The sequence below is a fragment of the Nilaparvata lugens genome, chromosome 12 (genome assembly GCF_014356525.2).
Source record: "Nilaparvata lugens isolate BPH chromosome 12, ASM1435652v1, whole genome shotgun sequence".
Lineage (NCBI taxonomy): Eukaryota > Metazoa > Arthropoda > Insecta > Hemiptera > Delphacidae > Nilaparvata > Nilaparvata lugens.
In genome coordinates this window covers 281637-303753 of record NC_052515.1, presented here as the reverse complement: position 1 = coordinate 303753, position 22117 = coordinate 281637, and the positions used below count along the sequence as shown (strand labels likewise).

General features: G+C 34.6%; 1 protein-coding gene across 2 annotated transcripts in view; it reads left to right on the top strand.

Annotated features, from left to right (window-relative positions):
- Nucleotides 1-22117, top strand: part of LOC111064069 — a 106071-nt gene that overhangs the window by 64895 nt on the left and 19059 nt on the right. Inside the window, exons 16-21 of one of the 2 annotated variants that reach the window (XM_039438591.1) lie at nt 1478-1664; nt 4475-4571; nt 6528-6529; nt 6750-6890; nt 18080-18209; nt 20709-20925. In XM_039438591.1, coding sequence (XP_039294525.1) covers nt 1478-1664; nt 4475-4571; nt 6528-6529; nt 6750-6832 — 369 coding nt within the window. In that variant the 3' untranslated portion in view covers nt 6833-6890; nt 18080-18209; nt 20709-20925. The remainder of the gene's footprint in view (nt 1-1477; nt 1665-4474; nt 4572-6527; nt 6530-6749; nt 6891-18079; nt 18210-20708; nt 20926-22117) is intronic. The other variant, XM_039438590.1, reaches the window with a different exon arrangement.

The window sequence follows — 22117 nt, the reverse complement described above, 5'->3', positions numbered from 1 at the left end:
GTTGTGTGAGTGCGCCTCACCAGATTTTTTTATTATGATACTAGCCGTCAGGCTCGCTTCGCTCGCCATATCCGTCTAGCCGGGGGCTCCGCCCCGGACTCGCTACTGGATCGTCCAAGAATGAGATCAGCAGGCACGCTTCGCTCGCCTGCATTTTTCATTTGAGCAATTTTATCATATGTTAGGACGATCCAGTCGGGGGTCCAGACTAAACGTCTGGCTAAACGGATATGGCGAGCGAAGCGAGCCTGACGGCTAGTAATATAATATTCCCAGGAATAGCTCTGATTGAAGTAGCAGTGCCCAATCAATTTTTCCGCGATAAATGCATTTCAATCTTCAACTTGGTGCCAACCTAACAAAGTCAACTCAACTTGATGCCAACCTGACAAAATTATAAATTTAGTTACCAGTTAACAACTGTTTCAAAGAGGTACTCTCTCTAGCTCTATATTAACATACATATGGTATGGCCTTTTTTCAATTATAATTAAGAGAATGAGAAGAATATACATGCTAAAAGACGAACTTTAAACCCTTAAAAATCACCCTTAGAGTTAAAATATTGCCAAAAGATTTCTCAGTGCGCCTCTAAAGGGCCAACTGAACATACCTACCAAATTTTAACGTTTTTGTTTTGGTAGATTTTTAGTTCTGCGAGTGAGTGAGTGAGTCAGTCAGTCAGTCAGTCAGTCAGTGAGTGAGTGCCATTTCGCTTTTATGTATTATACGAGCCGTCAGGCTCGCTTCGCTCGCCATATCCGCCTAGCCAGGGGGCTCCGCCCCCTGGACCCCCGACTGGATCGTCCAAGAATAAGATCAGCAGGCTCGCTTCGCTCGCCTGCATTTTTCATTTGAGCATTTTTGTCATATGTTAGGACTATCCAGTCGGGGGTCCAGACTAAACGTCTGGCTAAACGGATATGGCGAGCCTGACGGCTAGTAATATAATATTCCCAGGATTGAAGTAGCAGTGCCCAATCAATTTTTCCGCGATAAATGTATTGAAATCTTCAACTTGGTGCCAACCTTACAAAGTCAACTCAACTTAATGCCAACCTGACAAAATTATTAATTTAGTTGCCAGTTAACAACTGTTTCGAAGAGGTACTCTATCTAGATTATAGTTCTATAGTAACATATGATATATGATATGGAAATTTCAATTATAATTAAGAGATTGGGAGAAGAAGAATATACATGCTAAAAGACGAACTTTAAACCCTTAAAAAACACCCTTAGAGTTTAAATATTTCCAAAAGATTTCTTAGTTTGCCTCTAAAGGGCCAACTGAGCATACCTACCAAATTTGAACGTTTTTGGTCCGGTAGATTTTTAGTTCTGCGAGTGAGTGAGTGAGTGAGTGAGTGAGTCAGTCAGTCAGTCAGTCAGTCAGTCAGTCAGTCAGTGAGTGAGTACCATTTCGCTTTTATATAATAGATAGATGCTGATGATATTTCCTATAATTTGTAACCAGGGGTTGATACGGGTGGTGAACAAGCAAAAGCTGAAGTCATCAGCACCAAATGATGTCGGAATTATATCCTATCAAGAGTTGGATAAAATATGGGTTACGGCCGGAAATGGGGATGACGTCACAACGAATGCACAGAATGTCAGATACTACAAAGTAAAAAATTATGGTCTGAGTCAGACGTATTTTGGTAAGGTTTATTTTGAATCTCTACACCTTGAAAATAGTATTTGGAAATTAACAGAATATAGCAACTATATTGAGGTCCACGTTATAATGGCAGTGTTTGATTAGCAAGGGTATTGCTATCCTTGTCTATCATTCAACAATGCGGATAGCGCTATCTCTTCCTCACTTTGCTTTGTTGCCAAATCGTCTTTAAACAATGTAGAATTTATAATTAATCAACAAAATATTCCATTTCAATTATAAAAATGTATTATTAAATTATTGAAAAATATCATTCCTTGCTTAATAAAATATAATTGATTATTTTAAACGGTGATGAACAGTTAATATCAGTAAACCTTTCAGGGCCGGTTCCCGAGCTCGGGATTTAGCTAAGTCTTAGACTTTAACCAGCTGGAGTCAGAAAATTGGTTTTCCAAAACGGGGCGTAATCGCAGTAATTGTCATAGTCACGTTTGAATTAAATTTCTAAAAACTAGAAAATTGAACACAAAATAAAATAAAGAGAAAATAGTGTAAAGTTTCAGATATTTTGAATTATTTAGGAATGTCTAATTTCGTCAAGGAAAAACGTTTCCAATTATAGAAATGAGAAAATAAAAACTACGACTACTGTTATAAAAGCTGCGACTACGCCCCGTTTTGGAAAGCCAATTTTCTGACTCCAGCTGTTTAAAATCTAAGACTTAGCTAAATCCCGAACTCGGAAACTGGCAATTGAAGTTTATTAAAAATAAAGAGTGCTTTAGGATTTTTATATTGTTTTATTAATTTGAAAAGTAGCACATGTGAAGGAAGTGTTTTTATCAGTAAACCTCTATTAGCTACCTCCTATAGAAAGGCATTGACAAGACAGAGGATCGGCAACGTTGTACACCTATCTTTTTCCACTGCCATTATAACGTGGACCTCACCATGGAGATCCCCGGTTCAAACCCGTAATGAGCGCTATTTCAGCTCATTCTTCCACAGTCAAGAGAGGGAGCATTTTTAAACTGAAAGAAATGAAAATGGGTGTTAAACAGAACCTCAAGGAGTGCTCTATCTGACAAATTTAGTTCTTACATAATTGGTTCATGAATAAAGAAATTATAGCTGTTTAAAAATAGGGAGTGACTTATAAGACATTCTGTAGATAACTGGATATATTCAATTCAAATATACTGTTCAATAGGATTTATCCAGTCATATAGGCTTGCATGAAAAGATTGAAGTTTCACACCAATATTTTTCGTGGAGTGATCCGTGGTCTAGTGGATAGAGTGCCTGGGTTCAAACCCTCTCAATACCAAAAGTTTTTAAACAGGTCATCTACGTGTTATCGGATGGACACGTTAATTTTCAGTCCCGGCTGAAGTATGACAGTCGTAAGGCCCATTGACGGCTTAAATAATAGATTCAGACGAGGTGGAACTTCCGTCAGGGACTCCCCACCAATAAAATCCATACGTATATTATTATTACTAGCCGTCAGACTCGCTTCGCTCGCCATATCCGTCTAGCAAGGGGCTCCGCCCCCTGGACCCCCGACTGGATCGTCCAAAGATGAGATCAGCGGGCTCGCTTCGCTCGCCTGCATGTCGACCTCGGCGGAACCTCTGTACCGAATTTGAACGTATTATGTTAATTTGATCTCGAAAAACACCTGTTACTATATCGGCGTATCTTTGGCGAACAAAATTTTTCCACCTCAGCTAAACCTGTGTACTGAATTTTTTTTTAATATAATTCCATCAATTATTGAAAAAGGTAAAAAAACGCAGAAAGCTGAGAAAACGCTAATTTTGGGCGTATCTTTGGCGTTATTTCAAATTCCTTCTAACACAACATTATTGCACCCCAGCTGAGCTTCTGTAGTAAATTTGAACATTTTCTGTTGATTTGTTCTCGATAAAGCTGAAAAAACGCTAAGAAACGCAGATTTTGGGCGTATATTTGGAAATTTTTCCATATACATTCTTAATGCGTCTCTAAAGGGCCAACTGAACACACCTACCAAATTTGAAATGTTATGTCATATTTTTATCATATGTTAGGACGATCCAGTCGGGGGTCCAGACTAAACGTCTGGCTAAACGGATATGGCGAGCGAAGTGAGCCAGACGGCTAGTAATATAATATTCTCAGGAATAGCTCTGATTGAAGTTGCAGTACCCAATCAATTTTTCCGCGATGAATCAGGACCTCCTTAATAGGTATTTAGGAGGTACTGGATAAATTGGTATTTAAGAGGTCCTGGATAAATGCATTTCAATCTTCAACTTAATGCCAACCTTACAAAATTTTTAATTTAGTTACCAGAACAACTGTTTCGAAGAGGTACTCTTATATTAACTATAATAACTTATAAATAATATTCCTATATTAACTTAAAAACCACCCTTAGAGTTAAAATATCGCCAAAAAATTTCTTAGTGTGCCTCTAAAGGGCCAACTGAACATACCTACAAAATTTGAACGTTTTTGGTCCGGTAGATTTTTAGTTCTGCGAGTGAGTGGGTGAGTGAGTGAGTGAGTCAGTCAGTCAGTGAGTGAGTGCCATTTCGCTTTTATATATATAGATTAAGAATATATTTGAGTATATCAACTGAAGTTGGGGCTATCAAACTATTCTATCCTATCATTCTCCACTGTCATTATAATGTGCAGCTCACTATAGATCATGTTTTGCAGTTTATATCATGTATTTATTTGATTGTGGAACAACTTACTTCAACATTTCTTATAACAGTGTTTCTTTATTAATTTATCTATTCACATAATCAGCCATGTACAATTCAAAATGTTCAATGTAGATGTTATATTTTTCAGCCGGCTATCGTATACTAGACAGAACGCCCAAAGATATTCCAGAGGTCTGGAAGAGTGGAACACAAGATCTAACCAACGATTTCGATAAACCCAAAAAGTAAGAAAATCTTGATTGATGATTTATCGGTCAATCGGTTGATTGATCTATTCATTCTCTATTGATTTATTGATGAAATCACCAAGATAAATTGATTGAATGACTATTAGATCACAGAATATTTCACATTCAGTTCTGTTTTTGAGATCTATAGACTGATCTGGTTAAGGATAACCGCTGAGTTTTAGACACTTCAAATACGACATTTGTAATTTCCTATCATCCAGGAACAATACCCTAGAATGTTCAACACTACTACTGAAACCCCCTGTAGATTAAGAACTGGCTTACACACGTGCTTGATAGGAAATTCTCGAATGACGCGTCTGAACTACTGGACTGATAACTTGGAATAATTCTGCATATAGATTCTTAATTCACCGATGATGGTTATAGGCCTATTTTCAATACTTCAAGATCTTATCACGTCAAGTTCCCAGTTTGTCAAGTTTTGAATAAGACCCTTGCAAAGCACGGGTTACCTGCTGGTCAAAAATAAGGGACACTTTTTTACTTTCCTTGCCCTATTACCATACGTAAGGAAAGTATTGCTTTCCAAAAAGATTAAGGTACCCCAATTTCAGGTTTTCTATACGTTTCAAGGTCCCCTGAGTCCAAAAACATGATTTTTGGGTGTTGGTCTGTCTGTTTGTATGTGTGTGTGTGTGTATGTGTGTGTGTGTGTATGTGTGTGTGTGTGTATGTGTGTATGTCTGTGAACACGATAACTCCATTCCTAATAAACCGATTGACTTGAAATTTTAAACTTAAGGTCCTTATACCATGAGGATCCGACAATAAGAAATTTAATGAAATTCAATCCAAGATGGCGGAAAAAATGGCGGATAACTTTGTAACCTCCTTCTCGTGCATGAGGTAGGTAGGTAGAGCAGTTCATGAAAAGAACACATACTCGAGATATTTAATCTGTAGAACAGCTAGCTGTTTTGACGACTTTTAAAATATATCATCAAATTTCACAATTTACACAAAGGAAAAAGTATTCTGAAAACAATTATATATACACATATACAGTAGTCTGATCGTAGCTTCAAATATGTTGCTGCCAATCGTCATCATGTTATTCTCCTAAATTATTCTCGTTTAAGAATGAGGCTTACAGTTCAATGAGCAAGGAAAGTTGTGTGAGTGCGCCACACCAGACTTTTCATAATACTAAAGCATATTATTGGAGTTGCGCTTGGAAGACCCAGACTCTATCCCAGCAGGTCAATATTTGAAGAGATAGATCAACCAACGTTACGTCAAACTTATGAGACAAATCTAATTTTTTTAATTAATAAAAATACACACTAATTCACCCGTCGCACAATCCCTTATAATAAACGGCCAACTATAGTAAATGCTTTCAATATCAATTTTACTTAATTAACATCTAGTAAACACCAATTTGAATATCAGAGTTAGAAACTGATAAATAAAATCCCTAAAGACTTTATTAAGGATAAAATAACGAAAACCAAGATTGAGATCGATAAAATCGTGGGTAAAACAAAACCTAATAAATATCCTTTATTAAGGATAAAATAACGAAAACCAAGATTGAGATCGATAAAATCGTGGGTAAAACAAAACTATTATTTTAAAATTGAGTTGGCTGAATCACCAGTTTTTTGCAATATTAATTGTGTAAAGATTATTGAAACTCAACAATTTTTATATTATTTTTCTATGCATCTATATTTTGTTTATCAAGTACTTGATTATTGATTAAATTCAACATCCATAGATTATCATCCATCAACATAATCGTATCACTTGTACAGCTGTTATTAGATTAAAAAATTTATTTCTTATTTTTAGAACTTGTGGCTGGAGCTCAAGGCTTCTTTTTCCAGTCATGTCAAAAGCTATTGTAATTTGATGTTTATTTTATTTGTAAAAATATTTCTTGAATTTGGCAATAAATTCATTATTCATGAATTCCAAGAACAGAAGTTCACCAAAACGTTTCGAATGGCTGTTACCTAGTTTGTGAAGGAAAAGAAAATACGGTACATTACTTGAAAAAATGAATATATATTTCTTGATTGATAAAATTTCTGTTACTCTGTCATTGTTTCAAATACATATTAAAATCATTCTTTCTCATTATATCTTCAATTTGTTTTTGATTTGCTTTCAATTTTTTTGACTGAATTTGTTCCACTATTCCAGAAACAAACCAATCCGTATCCACAAGACTGTACATCCTCCAGTCAGAATGTACAAGAAAATTATCAATGAAGCTGGGCATTTGAATCTTGCGATTGGGTCACAGTGGAAAAAAGTGTTTGGGAACAGAGACATGACTATACAGTGAGTTTAATTCATTTATTTTCCTACAGTTACGTTGAAAAGTGGCCATTGCTGCACTGATTACAGAACGCAAAGAATCACTTTTCCGCTCTGGTGCGGGAAAAATTTTTCTGCACTCCAGATTTGCAACATGGCAACGCAAAATACTTAGTAGGTTATATGGAGCAACAGTGCAGCAAAATCAAAATGAAGTTGGTAACAGTGACTGGGCTGCTATAGTGAGCAGACGTGCAACGAAGCACAACGCGCTAATTATTACATTATATATTATAACCAAGGACAACGAGGACTTTAGGATTTTAGGATTAAGGTTTTTATCAATAATAAAATTACACAGAAAAACATTTGATGGATTTCAGGCAATTTTACCCATAATTACCCACTTTTCATATTCAATGGTAACTGTAGGAAAAACTTAATGTGAAATACGTGCGCAAAGTTCCTCTGCTGCACTCAAGAAACCATTCCGCCCTCGCCTACGGCTCGGGCGTAAACGTTTCTTTCGGTGCAGCAAACTGTCACTTTGCGCACTAGTTGCACAAATAACTATTGTTTTACATTGTTACAATATCATTCTCAACTATGAATGATTGGGAAAGGAGCAACAGACTTAAAGTCCAAAACTGTTCCTTTCAAAAATTTAGATAGAAATTGTCCAGAAATAGGTTAGGTTCACACTTGTATGCAGTGGTTAATTATTGAATCCAGAGTTAAATGCTGTAAATCACCCCGAAAACTTTAAGCTTTTACGTTTTTCACACGCCAACCATATCAGCCAGCTTCCTGCCCTGTCGACTCTAAAAACGCCCAATATGGTTTCCCCCTAATAATCGACAACAGTCGGCTTTAACAAACAAGAATCAGATTGAAATTTGGAACATAAATGCCCTATACTATGGGATTTCTTCCTAATAATAATAGGCTATTTTTCAAATAAAGGAACATGTAATTCTTTTGGAGCAAGTGTTGAGCGGGTTGCCTATTCGTTTTAATACCGGCGGGATTGAACACAGTACAAACAACCGCTTCTGAATACCAATTACTTTTCAATTGCCTTACCCTCCGATTAACTCTTGTATTAAATCGACAATATTATTATTGTCGTTATTAATTTTGTCCTGATTTTCCACACATTATTATTACTAGAGACCCCCTGGGTTGAAGAACTCGCTCATGAAATGTTGTATTGATCTCTGAAATCAACAATTTGTAAATTATAAAGAGTTTTTATCAATTTTGTCATCTTTCTATCACACATTACTAGAGACCCCCTGGGTTGAAGAGCTCGCTCATGAACTGTTGCATAGATCTCTGAGTTCCGCAACTTGTAAATTATACAGAGTTGGTGAAAATTATCACGGAAACAGCTAAACATTACAGTAGTGAGCTCCATGGAAGTCCTATTCCAATTGAGAAAGAATCTTCTGTCGCTTCAAAACTTGTGTCCGTCATGGATCCGTCAAATGGATCCAACTTTATTTTGAATCCAACTTCATTTTTCCAATTGGGCAGGTGGTTATGTGATACGTGATTTCGATACAGAATTTCAAAGGAAAATTAATGGCGAAAACCGCATATCGATATCTCAAACCGTTTCAATGATCTCAACATTTGAAGGTGATAGATAAATGATCAAAAAAATGAAATGGATGAGTATGTTACCTATACGTTAAATAACCAAGTGTTAGTGAACACTAATAATATCTTCTACTGACATTGAGTGGAAACACTTTGAACAAAAAAAATTGTCATAGCAACTGCTACAATATAATTACGTGTATCTCATGATAAGTGACGATTTTCTATATCAAAATAACGGAAAGTATGTTTTCGCCCCACTTGGATGTAATGAGCTGGTTTTCGTGCGTCATATGGAGGCCGAAAGTGATTGTTTTCTGACCAGGCCGGTAAAATGTTTACGGCCCTAGGGCTGTAAAATAGCCTTGAAGTCAGCTGATTCTGATTTGATGTGAACGAGTTTACAAAATAGTTTATGAAACAGAATCAGTTTATGCTTCTAGAATTGAATAAAGTATTTTGCAAAAAGATACTATCACTTTATTTGGATGAATGAAATACAAATAAGATATTATAAACTATTCAAATTCAATTTTCAGAGTATAATAGAATCTAACCTCAAACCTCATAGTACCGCGTTTATTACGAAACCTGGTGGAAAATATTGGAACTACTTGGGCAATATCCATGGCACAGTGTCCATGGTGCTGAACGTTTTCACAAATAATTTATGAAACGGAATCAGTTTATGCTTCTAGAATTTAATAAAGTATTCTGCAATAATATACTATCATTTTATTTGGATGAATGAAATACAGATAAGATATAAATATTATATCATATAGCGCTCAGAGAGCGCTGAGCAGCCGGTCACACTCGGCATCGTCTTGTTCATCCTTGACTGACAGGGTCCTTCCCGTTGCCATGGAGACTCAGGGTCGTTTGCGACAGGCATTGGAGGAACTGTTACTAAGTGATGATTTTCTTGATCGATTTGCGGCGCAACTCGAAGATCGTCTGCGGGAGGGCCTGTGTGCGTCGGTTTGCGCTGCTTTGATTCTTTATTGATTCTTTATCACAAATGACAATGTATTGCCAGGTCTTGCAAGACCCATTGCATACTAGCACTACATTATAATGGAAAAAATGAACAATTAACTGCTTTGGGGGGCAGGCTGGAGGCGGCTGAAAAGAAAATGGACGAGCTCACACGTGATATCGAATTGCTAAACAGCCGAATGATGCAGCTGCAGCGCGGCTTCGATGAATCGTTTGGATGGCATCGAACAGTACCAGAGAAGGAATAGCATAAGGATATCTGGTATACCTGAGATTGAGAATGACCAATTGACGAGAACTACAGTCGTATCCCTGATAAATGAAAAATTTTCACTGAATCTGGTGGACGCTGATATCGACCGGTGTCACCGAGTGGGTCGAGCGCCGCCCGTGTCTAGAGCTGATGGTGCACGGCCGCGACCGCGGCAAGTCATCGTTAAAATGGTCAGCTATCAGTGTCGCGAACTGATCATGAAGAATCGGCGAAGCCTCAAGAACACTGGAATTGCAATACATGAGGATTTAGCTAGGATGAGACGTCAGTTTCTTCAGAGAATGGGTGATAGAGTGGGATGGAAGCAGGTCTGGTCTAGTGATGGTCGAGTCTTTTGGAAGCAGGATGGACAGATTCACTCACAAACTTTCGATAATCCTATTTATGAAGAAAGTACTTATCAATGGTAAATAGTAAAGCTTTACTTGAAACAATATATTGGAAATAGTTATTTGTGCAAATAGTGCGCAAAGTGACAGTTTGCTGCACCGAAAGAAACGTAGGCGAGGGCGGAATGGCTTCTTGAGTGCAGCAGAGGAACTTTGCTCACGTATTTCACATTAAACTTTTCCTACAGTTACCATTGAATATGAGAAGTGGTTGATTAAATGATTATGGGTAAAATGATGGCTGAAATCCATCAAATGTTTGTGTGTGTGATGCTGTTATTAATAACAACCTTAAATCATTTAAAAATTAATAATCCAATTGAAGTTGAAAATTCTCAGCCAAAGTTCTCATTTTTATTCATTTAGGAATCAGAAAAAAACAGATAGAACAAAAAATTCGCATTCAAAATACACGCCAACAGCTGATTGGCTGAACCGAGCTGCAAGATGGCTGAACACAACAAGATGGCTTAACCAACAAGCGCGCGACCTAGCGGGAAGAATCGTACCTAAGTTTGTTTCATCCAGCTAAAAACTACAGAAACAGGATTCAGAAATTTGGACTTTTGCTCAAATTACCGAGAAAAATGCTCAAAGTAAACTGAAAAATATTTATAAAAATAACATAGCCAACAGAGAATATTTATTGTAGTATTCTTATGTTTTTTTATTTATATGGATATCGAATGGTAATCATTTAACCTCAAAATTCGAATTTTATAATGTATATTTGCTACTTTTCTCATTGCTTGCAGTTGAAATACCGTAATAATTATCAATAGAAAAGAACTATTATTTATTATTAAATGATGAGAATTCGTAAACGATGATTATTTAATTATTATTTAAATGAACATTATTCTTGTTTTGGATTTCTAGATTGGGATTTTATCATAAATGTAGGGTAGCCATTGAAATTATTCTTATCTAAATCTAACCACAGTCATTGTTACCAACTTAATTTTTGTTTTTGTGCACTAATCCTCCATATAACCCACCAACTATTTTGTGTTGCCATGTTGCAAATCTGGAGTGCAGAAAAAATTTTTCCCGCACTAGAGCGGAAAAGTGATTCTTTGCGTTCTGTAATCAGTGCAGGAATGGACACTTTTCAAGGTAACTGTAGGAAAAATATTTTTCATATTTTAACTATTGTTTGAACATTTAAATCTGATTCAGCTTTCTCATAGCATTGATTTTGGTTTTATTTCGTATAGCATTGATTTTTCCTTTGGTTTTGTTTCGTATAGCATCTCATAAATTATTTTTCTACAATTCTCATTACTATTTTTCTTCTCAGTTTTGATTATATCTTCCTGAGTCGAGTAGAATAGTAGAACATTGATTATAATTTTAAATTTACTCTCATTCAGACTTTCTATTCCTCTTCTCAAATTGGTTTGTGTTCTGAATTTGATAGATAATGGATTATGACAATTGTTGGAGAGCTCTTACATTATTGAGATTTGCTATTTCTTATTACTGATTTCCTCATTGAAGTTTATTATTGTTTTAGTTTTTGCTTCTCATAAGCTCTCTCATTATCTTTTCAAGTCAAGGTATATGGAGCTTCCTTCCTAACAAGTAGCCCAATGTTTCTTTATTATTTAAATATTCGATTTCATTTACATTTCAAATTCGTTAATGAATTTATTTTTATTTATTTCCTCTTAACAAGGAAGATTGCTTTTTTTCATGTTAGCTTTCTTCCTCATCATAATGTAACTTACTGTACTATACTTTTTCCAATTGATTATTTCCTGCTACTGTTTTATTGAAGATGACTGATTCTAATGTGTGAAGACGTATGTAGTTTCATACTAAATTTCGATTACTTGCTCTTTCTGGCACTTCAATTCACATAATATTATCACACAGGAAAAGTTTTCCTTATATGCATACACGCTACACTGTAGTCTGTTTGTGCTGATGACTGGATTTCATTAGTTATATCCCCATCAAATGAATTATCAGATTATATTTATTGGGGAGTTCCATCTTGCGTTGGATCTGACTGTGTTTCGAAGGGTTATTTATTCTACTACGGCTTTTCACACATCGTGGCTTTTCTTCTTATTTTGATATCATCATTAAAAAAAAATTCTCTCACGTCTTCACTATAAATAACCATAAAAATTTTAACACTTTTTCACTAAACTTTCCATATATGTCAGCTTTACATGAAGATGATGAACTTGTGGGATATTATAACACTGTAGTTGAAATAGATGATTTTTTTTCCATTGAACCTCTTGAGCGAAATCATTATGAAGGGGGCTTAAACATTTTTCACACGAATATAAGGAGCATAAACAAGAATTTCGATGAATTAGTGCATTATATTGGTAATGTCAGTATTAAATTTCAGGTTGTTGCATTGTCGGAGACATGGATTTCGGAAGACTACAGTTTCATTACAGTTTGCAAGGTTATAATGTAATACAAAAAAAGTAAATTCTCTAAATGTGATGGTATATGTTTGTTCATTGACGAAAACATTAAAACAGAATTAATTGACATAGTAATCGAAAAAGCAAACTACATCTGCATTTCATGTTTAATAAATAATGTTAAATAGGCTATATTATAATTTCAATTTATCGATCACCAGCTCTGATTCTAAACGAATTTATTACAAGCTTAGATACTTGCTTGAATCAAATGAAAGATTTACATAATATAATTATAATAGGTGACATAAATCTCAATATCCTCGCAAATAATCATTTCGCTAACGAATACCTAAGTACACTACACATGAATGGTTTTAAATGTTATATTAACAAACCAACCAGAAGTATCGATGGAGCAATATCCTGCATTGATCACATTTTTTTCAAAGAAGATAATAAAACTAAAAATGTTGTGACGGGTGTAATTTTAAAAACCAATATAACAGACCATTTCAGTATTTCTTTACATCTGAACGAAGTTAATGATGAGGAAACGAAACACGGTGAGCCATGGACTAGAGTCAAAATAGATTTTGATGGTCTTATGAAGGACTTACAGGGAGAAAACTGGGAAGATATATACAGAGCCGATGATATTGATATTATGGTGAATCAGGTTTCCGTTTAACTGAGGCCTGGCAACAAGCGTGGTCAGCAAAGCAGAACATTGACATCCCATTTGTAGCCAAAAGGCCACCAGGCTTCGATTTGCCTCGTAAAACATGGTCGGCATTGAATAGGGTACGAACTCATCATGGTAGATGTGCCTATCTGATGCATAAGTGGGGGAAGGCTGACTCCCCTTTCTGTGAGTGTGGAGCAGTCCAGACTGTGAGACACATAGTGGAGGAATGTCCCAGATCAGCATACACGGGTGCACATGAAGATTTCCTGGTGGCTAAACCAGCATCAATAGCCTACTTAAATACCCTGGAAGCATGCCTCTAATTTCCAGGTCAAAAGTGACTAAGATATTTTCATTCATTTTATATATGAATTTTCTATTGTTTTCTTTTTTTTTTCGAATTTTGTGATCATAAATGTGTTGTGTATACTGCCATACGCTAAATAAATATGGTGAATCTTTTAGTTGACAAATTAAACTCTTTAACACAAAATAGAACAAAAACAATTCGCATGAGTAAAGATAAAAGACCTCTTAAAAAATGGATTACACCCGGTTTAGTAAACTGTTTACATGTTAGAGACAGAATGCATAAAATTATTAGAAAGCAACCAAATAATATCCAACTAAATAATAAATATAAGTCATATCGAAATATTCTAAATAATTTGATAAAACAAGCGAAAATCAATTACTTTAACAGAAAATTTGACGAACACAAAAATGATTCCAAGAAAACCTGGGAATGTATAAACGAACTTTTAGATACTAAAAAGAATACCAAAATAATCAATCTGGATGCCGAAGTACTTAATAAATACTTTGCCGATGTAGGAAAAACTTTCGCTGGGAAAATTTCTGATGATATAAATAATATACCTATACCTAAATCCCAAAACAACTCATGTGAGAGAAGTATCTTTCTCCGCCCCACAAACACAATAGAGATACAAAAGATAATTGATAAATTGAAAAACAAAGCAACACCTGGAGCCGATAATTTCTCAGGATCGTATCTAAAACAAATATCAAGTTTCATTACTGAACCCCTAGAATTTATATTCAATAAATGTTTGAGCAATGGATACTTTCCTAGTAAATTTAAAGAAGCAAAAATACCTATACCTAAAACCGGCGATCCAAAAAAACCTGAAAATTACAGACCAATCAGCCTACTAAGTAATTTATCCAAAATACTAGAAAAGATTCTAAAATTGAGGTTAATGAGTTTTCTTGATAAGGAGAATATAATTAGTGATAACCAATATGGTTTCCAAGCCAAAAAGTCTACTGAAGATGCAGTAATTCACCTTAATAAAATTGTGTGCAACAACTTCAATAAAAATAAAAAAAACTCTAGCTGTCTTTATGGACTTATCTAAGGCTTTTGACACTATCCCACACAAATTACTACTAGATAAGCTGAATAAATCTGGAATGAGAGGGTCCGTAAACAATTTATTTGCAAGCTACTTATCAAATAGAAAACAATATCTAACTTTAAATAGCCGAACTGACATTAAATTCACATCCGATTTTGGACTGCCTCAAGGATCAGTTCTATCACCGATTTTATTTCTAATCTTTGTTAATGATATGCTCAACCTAAACCTTGGAAATTGTACTACATTGTCATTTGCTGATGATACAACACTCATTTTTAGTGGGAGTAGCTGGGAGGAAACGTTCAATAACGCGAACAATAATTTAAAAATAGTTCAGAAATGGCTTAAGGATCATGTTCTCAGCCTCAATACTGAAAAAACAAAATACATAACCTTTTCACCTAATATTACCGGACAACCACCAATAACTATGAATTTGAATATGAATGCAAACTGTATAAACATGGTAAATGAGGGACAGGAGATAAAAACACTGGAAAGAGTACAAACTATGAAATACTTGAGAATAGTAGTTGACCAGCACCTTAAGTGGAACAAACACATATAATATTATTTTATGCTCGAAGTTAAAGTATTTGATCCATATCTTCTACAAAATAAATAGAATAAGAAATATAGATATCACTAGGAAAATTTATTTCGCATATGCACATTCATTATTCCAATATATTATAGAGGTGTGGGGTGCTGCTTTCGATTCTCATGTAGAAAAGCTTTTTATCTTACAAAAGCACATGATTAGAGCGGCCCTGGAAAGACCTCGAATTTACTCAAGTGGAGAAATTTTCCTAGAATTAGAGGTTCCAACTCTAAGACAGACTTACATTAAAAGTCTAATTCTGTACTTGAATAAACATAACCATTTATTTACCACTCACACAACTCCCTACAAAATTCGAACAAATAGCACAAATAGATTCAATATACACTTCACAAAACTCACTATATGCAGACATCAACTTCCGTACTATTGTAATTACTTAATCAACAAAATACCAATAGGCTTTGTTTACAGAAATATAACCAAATCATTACTCTCAGATATACAGAGTTGGGTTGATAGGAACATTCTCTTTAGGCTGACTTAGACCTGAAAACTAAGTTTTGTTTCAGTTGGTCGACCGTTACCATGTCTCTGATTTTGCTTTTTTGTCATATTCATAATGATCGAATAGCTTGGATCTTCACCATCTCTTTTGTTGCCTTCCTCAGTACCGAGAAATCTTTTGTCACCATTTATTTCCATCTAACAATTTCACATCTGCATCTATTGCTGATTTTCTTCCTTTTTATTTTTTCTTCTATCGTTCGCCTTTTCTTTTAATCTAAAAGCGTTAGCCTACATGGAAAGTTATAGTTTTCTTTCTCTTCAATATATTTTTTCTCTGACCTTGCTTACTGATAGGATTTTTCTTTTGTATTATTATTATTATCTTTCATATATATAAATAGATATATTATACTTATTATTATTTTATTTTAGGCTACTTCTTGTACTGTTACTCATTCCCCACACACAGATCCGTCTATGTGGGGAAAATATTCACAAATCTGTTTTTAGATATGTTGTCTATGTATCTTGTGCTTTGTATTGTGAATTGAATTGAAATTGAAATATTATAAACTATTCAAATTAGATTTTCAGAGTAAGATAGAAATTCTAACCTAATCTTCCGAAGTCGACAACAAGCATTGTTGACGTTGACTGATTGGCCAAATTTCAAATGTGCTAAAACAGCTGATCAAAAAACTTTTCATTATTCGTGGTTATTATTCAATAATAATTGAAACATTCATAATAATATCATCTTATTGTCATTCAAAAGAATAAAAAAGTATGAAGTCAACCTCTTACATAATTGAACATAATCTTTTAGGTTATTTAAACAAATCAGAATAAAAAATAAAAATACTTGGACAATTTCCTGATATTCAGATTACCTCAGATTTGCTAGAGCTATGACCTTCCACTTTCGCTTTTTCTTTTGCTCTCAATCTTTTCTAGTCCTCGGCCTGCGGCCTCGGACTTGAAAACCGATTTCGAGCCGGAAAAGTCTCATTTTTGGCCCTAGGTGCGAAATATACTATTTTTCTATTGATGTCCACTCCATTTTCATTCAACCTATAGGTATTTTTTAATAAGATTATTTTGTTCGTTATTGTCAAGAACATTTCGAGCAGAGAATTTTCAACATGCTAGAAACGTTTTTATTACGAAAAATGAGTGGATAATGAAATCAAGAATGTTTTTCAGGAATAATTGAAATTATGGTAATTATTTCCAACAGACACATCAGGTATTTTCAACTTTTTTTTTAATTTTCACTATTTTTTTTAAACACTTCGAAAAAATCTTCTGTGACAACTGTCAATTCACTGATTAACACTCGAAACTCAAATGCAAAAGGAAAAACAAATTTTATCAAACCCATCCCAACCAAACCTCACTAGTCGTGGGGACATACTACTTACCGCCCGCGGCCTCAAAGAAATAGTGGATGCGCTGAATACGCTTCTCACAATCGTCATTTATCTTCTCTTAAACTTGAACTCATCCAGTTAGCCAAAAAGTCGGTCTTTTCCACACCAAAACAAAATCTAGGTATGGTCACTTCTATTTTGATCACTAGTAGGCCTATTTCACTTTTTGGCAAAATTGCACTGTTCCCCACACATTTTACACGTTGTAACACTTTTAAAAATATTACGTTTTAACATAAAATCTAAAACTTCCTCATCTTTGAACCTCATTCTCCCAAAAATATTTTACTCTACAACTAACACAATCCATTTTGGAATAACTTGGTTCAAGAGTTTTGAACAAACATTTTTGATTAAAATATAAACTAAAATTTCTTTTTCTCCATGAAGAGCAACCATAATTACATGAAGAAATATCGTAATTACATACAGCATGGTTTTTCTGAATTTATAATTCAAATTTTCCCAACTTTTCATGATTTTGATTCTGGGTACCACAACATGATTGTCCAATCGGTTTAGTAATGATATGAGAAAAAGCATTCTGGAAAACATAAACATAAACATAACAATGCATAACCTTGATGAATGGAGAACGTTTATTTTAGAATTTATTTTGATATATTTGAAATGCAAAGAAAAATTTGTTGTTCCAAGTCAAACAAATTATCATCACATAATAAAATCCATAAGTTTTATCTTTTTTTAAATACCTGATGCGTCCGTTGTAAACTGGTACCGAAATTATTTTGCTGATTGCCAAAAGTGGTCCGGAGGCCTCTTGGGGGTAGAAGAGTAGATGAGAGGTTGGGTTTTCGACTTTGAATAGCGATATATTGGTGTGAATGTGATAGAATTTAATGAATGAATATTTGAGTCTCTCAGTTATATTTTATGCAAACTAACAGCTTTTATCAACTTGCACTGAATTGCAAACGATTATTGGATAATTATTTTGAGAATTTGATATGTTTCTATTCAAAGCTGCATGCAGCTGTCTAGGGAGACAGAAAAAAGATTCATGCCAAAACTGGAGGTTAATAATGCCCCAGCCACCATCGATTCTTATTTTCACTTGGTGTCTCAAGAAGTCTGGAGATGTACTGGAATTGAGGTAATACATTTCAAATTTATTTGAAAAAAATCTCGTATGGCACACTCACACTACTTTCCTTGCCATTATAAAATTTTTCTCCCTAGTATGTACTCTTACTTCGCATCAGAACTCCTTTGTTGTATTTGTAATTGTGTCCAATAGAATTACAGTATTCACAATTATTACTTGTAACTATTTTCTACAATGTATTTTACTTTGTTATAAGTTGATGTTTTTTGTCTTTGAATTGCTGATTTTATTTATTTTCATTTTTAGCTTTATTGAGCTTTATGTGCAGATTTTCAACTATGGTACAGGCTCAGCCTAGTTTTTCCTCTATGATCATAATTATATTATGATTATAGTGTTTTGTACAATAAATGGAATGGTTAACCATGTACTACAAAATCCTTGAGTATGAGAGGAAACAGGAAGTATTGGATTGTATTCATATTTGAATTATATATAACTAGCTGGCCCGGCAAACTTCGTACCGCCAAATAGCTAATGCATCTCATGACAAACTTTAGCTGGATGCACACCTGAGGAGGCGCGATGCGGCATTTTGCATCCAGGTGCTTCTTGATTATTTGTTTGGATGGAAGAACTCACACACACTGAATCGGGCATGGCGTGGAATGGTGTGATAAGGCAATCTCCATAAGATCAACACGTTCTATCAACAAGCCGCGCCTCCTCAGGTGTGCTCAGCCTTAGCTTAATCTGATGCACTATATTTTTATAAAAATTATCCATTAATCAATAACTTATTTACATTTATATCTCAATATGGACTTCCTATGTGCTTAGTTGTGCAGGAGTTTGTATTTTTAGATATGGTTGAATTCAGCTTGCTGGGAAATTGAATGGTATATCTCCTTGCTGCTGATTTACCCGTGCATATTCTGAATTCACAGCATTTCGAGTTCTACAAACCAAGTTTGGACGTCGTTTGTACCGCGGCATTATTATTAAAATTTTGTGAAGCCGTAGAAAGAGGAAAGAAAAAAAATCTACCGACGGCTGTTGGATGACGCAATGATTATTACAGCTGATTTTCATTTCTGTGTGTGGCCAGCTCACAAATCTTCTCCCATAAGAATTACATGTAAACTTTGAAGGACCGTAGGAAAAAGTCCTGGAGTTTACAAAAAAAAGTCGGATAATGAATTTGATAGGCCATAAACCTGGTCCTGAACATAACGAACACAACTAAGAAAGAATCATCAAATTAATTCGGTGCACACATAAAAAAGTTATTGAATGTCAAAATTTGAGGCTCGATTTTTATTTATATAGATAGACAAAAATATTCAATAATTATGTATTGTTGATTAGAAAGAGTTAATTAATTATGATGTCTAGTACAGAGTCTGTCATTGTCCTTCTAAAGGAGAAAACCCGACTCATTGTCAACTAAAATTGATTACAAAAAATGGATGGATATTTCTGAATAATATGCAATTCGATATTTCGGGCGAAACATGATATCATTGAAATTGTGTGCATTTTGATGCAGAAAAATAATTTGACTGAGGCCAACAGTTTACAAATTTTTGAAAAGTTAATTTTTGGGGAAATTTGCCTCTTCTAGGCCCTCCTTAAGAGCCGGTCCAATTTTTGGTGAAAGTGTGTGTGTGTGTGTGTGTGGTGTGTGTGTGTGTGTGTGTGTGTTTGTGTGTGTGTGTGTGTGTGTGTGTGTGTGTGTGTGTGTGTATGTGCGTCTGTGTACACGATATCTCGTCTCCCAATCAACGGAATGTCTTGGAATTTGGAACTTAAGGTCCTTACACTATAAGTATCCGACACGAGCAATTCTAATCAGATATAATTCAAGATGGCGGCTAAAATGGTCGAGAATGTTGTCAAAACCAAGGTTTTTGGCGATTTTCTCGAAAACGGCTCCAACGATTTTGATCAAATTCATACCTAAAATAGTCATTGATGAGCTCTATCAACTGCCACAAGTGCCATATCTGTAAAAATCTCAGGAGCTTAGCCCCATCTATGCAAAGTTTGGTTTTAGATTCCCAATAATCAGTCTTCAGATACAATTTAAACAAAAAATTTCAAGTGGAAAGGACTGAGCATGAAAATCTCTACAATTAAAGTTTCGTAACATTTTCACCTAAAAATGGAAATAAGCTCGAAACTCGAGAAAATGTGATTATTCAATTGCAAAATGTTGGCAACAGTTGATTCTATTAAATGATCCACTATGAAGAGATAGCAGACCTCGTGTGTCTCCTGCGTTATAGTCCTATCGCCAGCTGGCTAAGATCTTAGAATAGTAGACTTGAGATGCGCGTGAACACTAGCGTCAGGTGATCAATTTTCATAACGGCAAGGAAAGTTGTGTGAGTGATTTTTTTGTATAAACTTATTCTATGCTGTATTCACAAACTGACGTTTCTGAAAGTAATGTTTGGGATTTGATAAAAATGTATTCATATTTTTTTAATCATTAATGTAATAAATTATTATCATTAATTATCATGTTACTTTTCAATGAAACAGGCTGATGATACGGATAAGGAAATTCGAAGGGTTGTGAATACGATTACAATCGACTATGAAAAAATTAGACAGTTTTCTGTGAAACACCTATATTTTCATGATGGGATAGCTGTGAGTTATAGAAAATATATACCTGAAGGCAAACCAGAAACATCAATATTGGTGATAGGGGAAGTGAAATATCTCAATTTCACTGACCATACTGTTCTCAAGTATGGTAAGATGCACCACGATAGTCAGCCGCACGAAAATAGTCCGATGACAATTGGAACGGCTGAGTACCTCCTCAACACCCCCCCCCCATAAACAAACCCATAGACGTCAGGTTTATTATTTAAAAAATATTGATAAATTCTTATTTTAGTCATCTGCAGACAATTGTTTGACAAACGTTAACGTTGATTAATTCTTATTTGGCAACGTTTCACTCATCTGTTCCAATTTTCATTGGACTATTTTAGTGCGGTTAACTTTAGTATTTAATAGAGCTTTTCAGTATGAATTGAATAATAATTGATTCAAAATTCCATTTTGAATAAATTGAAAAACTACTCAAAATTTCAGGATGAGTTGAATTTCAAGCTCTGGTTGCACTCATCTGTTCCAATTTCCATAGGACTATTTTCGTGCGGTTGACTTCAGTATTTAAAAAAGCTTCTCAATATAAATACTTCAAAATAAGTAGAATTCAAGCTCCGGTTGCACAAAGTCCTGTTAAATTTTGATCTTGATTGAATGTCACAAGAACCAATCAGGAAGGACTTTTTCGAAAAGAAAGCTTCTCTGATTGGTTATCACGGAATTTAATAACGATTGATATCTATCAAAGGGTAAGAAGAGTAGAGGGAATGGAGATAATAGAATGTATTCACAAAAAGGTCCAATTACATTCTATATCACATAAGATAGCAATATCGCGGCACCGAGCTTCGTTCGTTATTTATTTATTGATGAACAGAACACAATTTTTTAAAATGATTGGAGAATGACTTACAGGCACAGCCCAAAACTGTTTCTTCCCCGAATTTTGATTTATACACTATAAATAATCTAAAAAGTAGGCTATGTTCGATACATTTGAATTCAGGTCAAATTTTCAGTCCAAATATTTCAAAACAGAAAATTTCTGATTTAGATTGTTTACAAACCAAATTGAATAACAAAATAACACTCAATAATCACTTAAAACTGTAAAATAATGATTAACTTCGGAAATTATGATGAATTCGAAAACATCGCGAAAATATGTTTTTATTTTGAATATGATTATAATTTTTCATTAATTGTGAATAATTTGACCTTTTAAAAACTCAAGGTTTCTTCATCTTCTAGGTCATGTTTATATTTTACAGCTGACTATATGTCAGCTTATGAATTTCTGGAATGAGATATTTTGATTTTCCATTGAC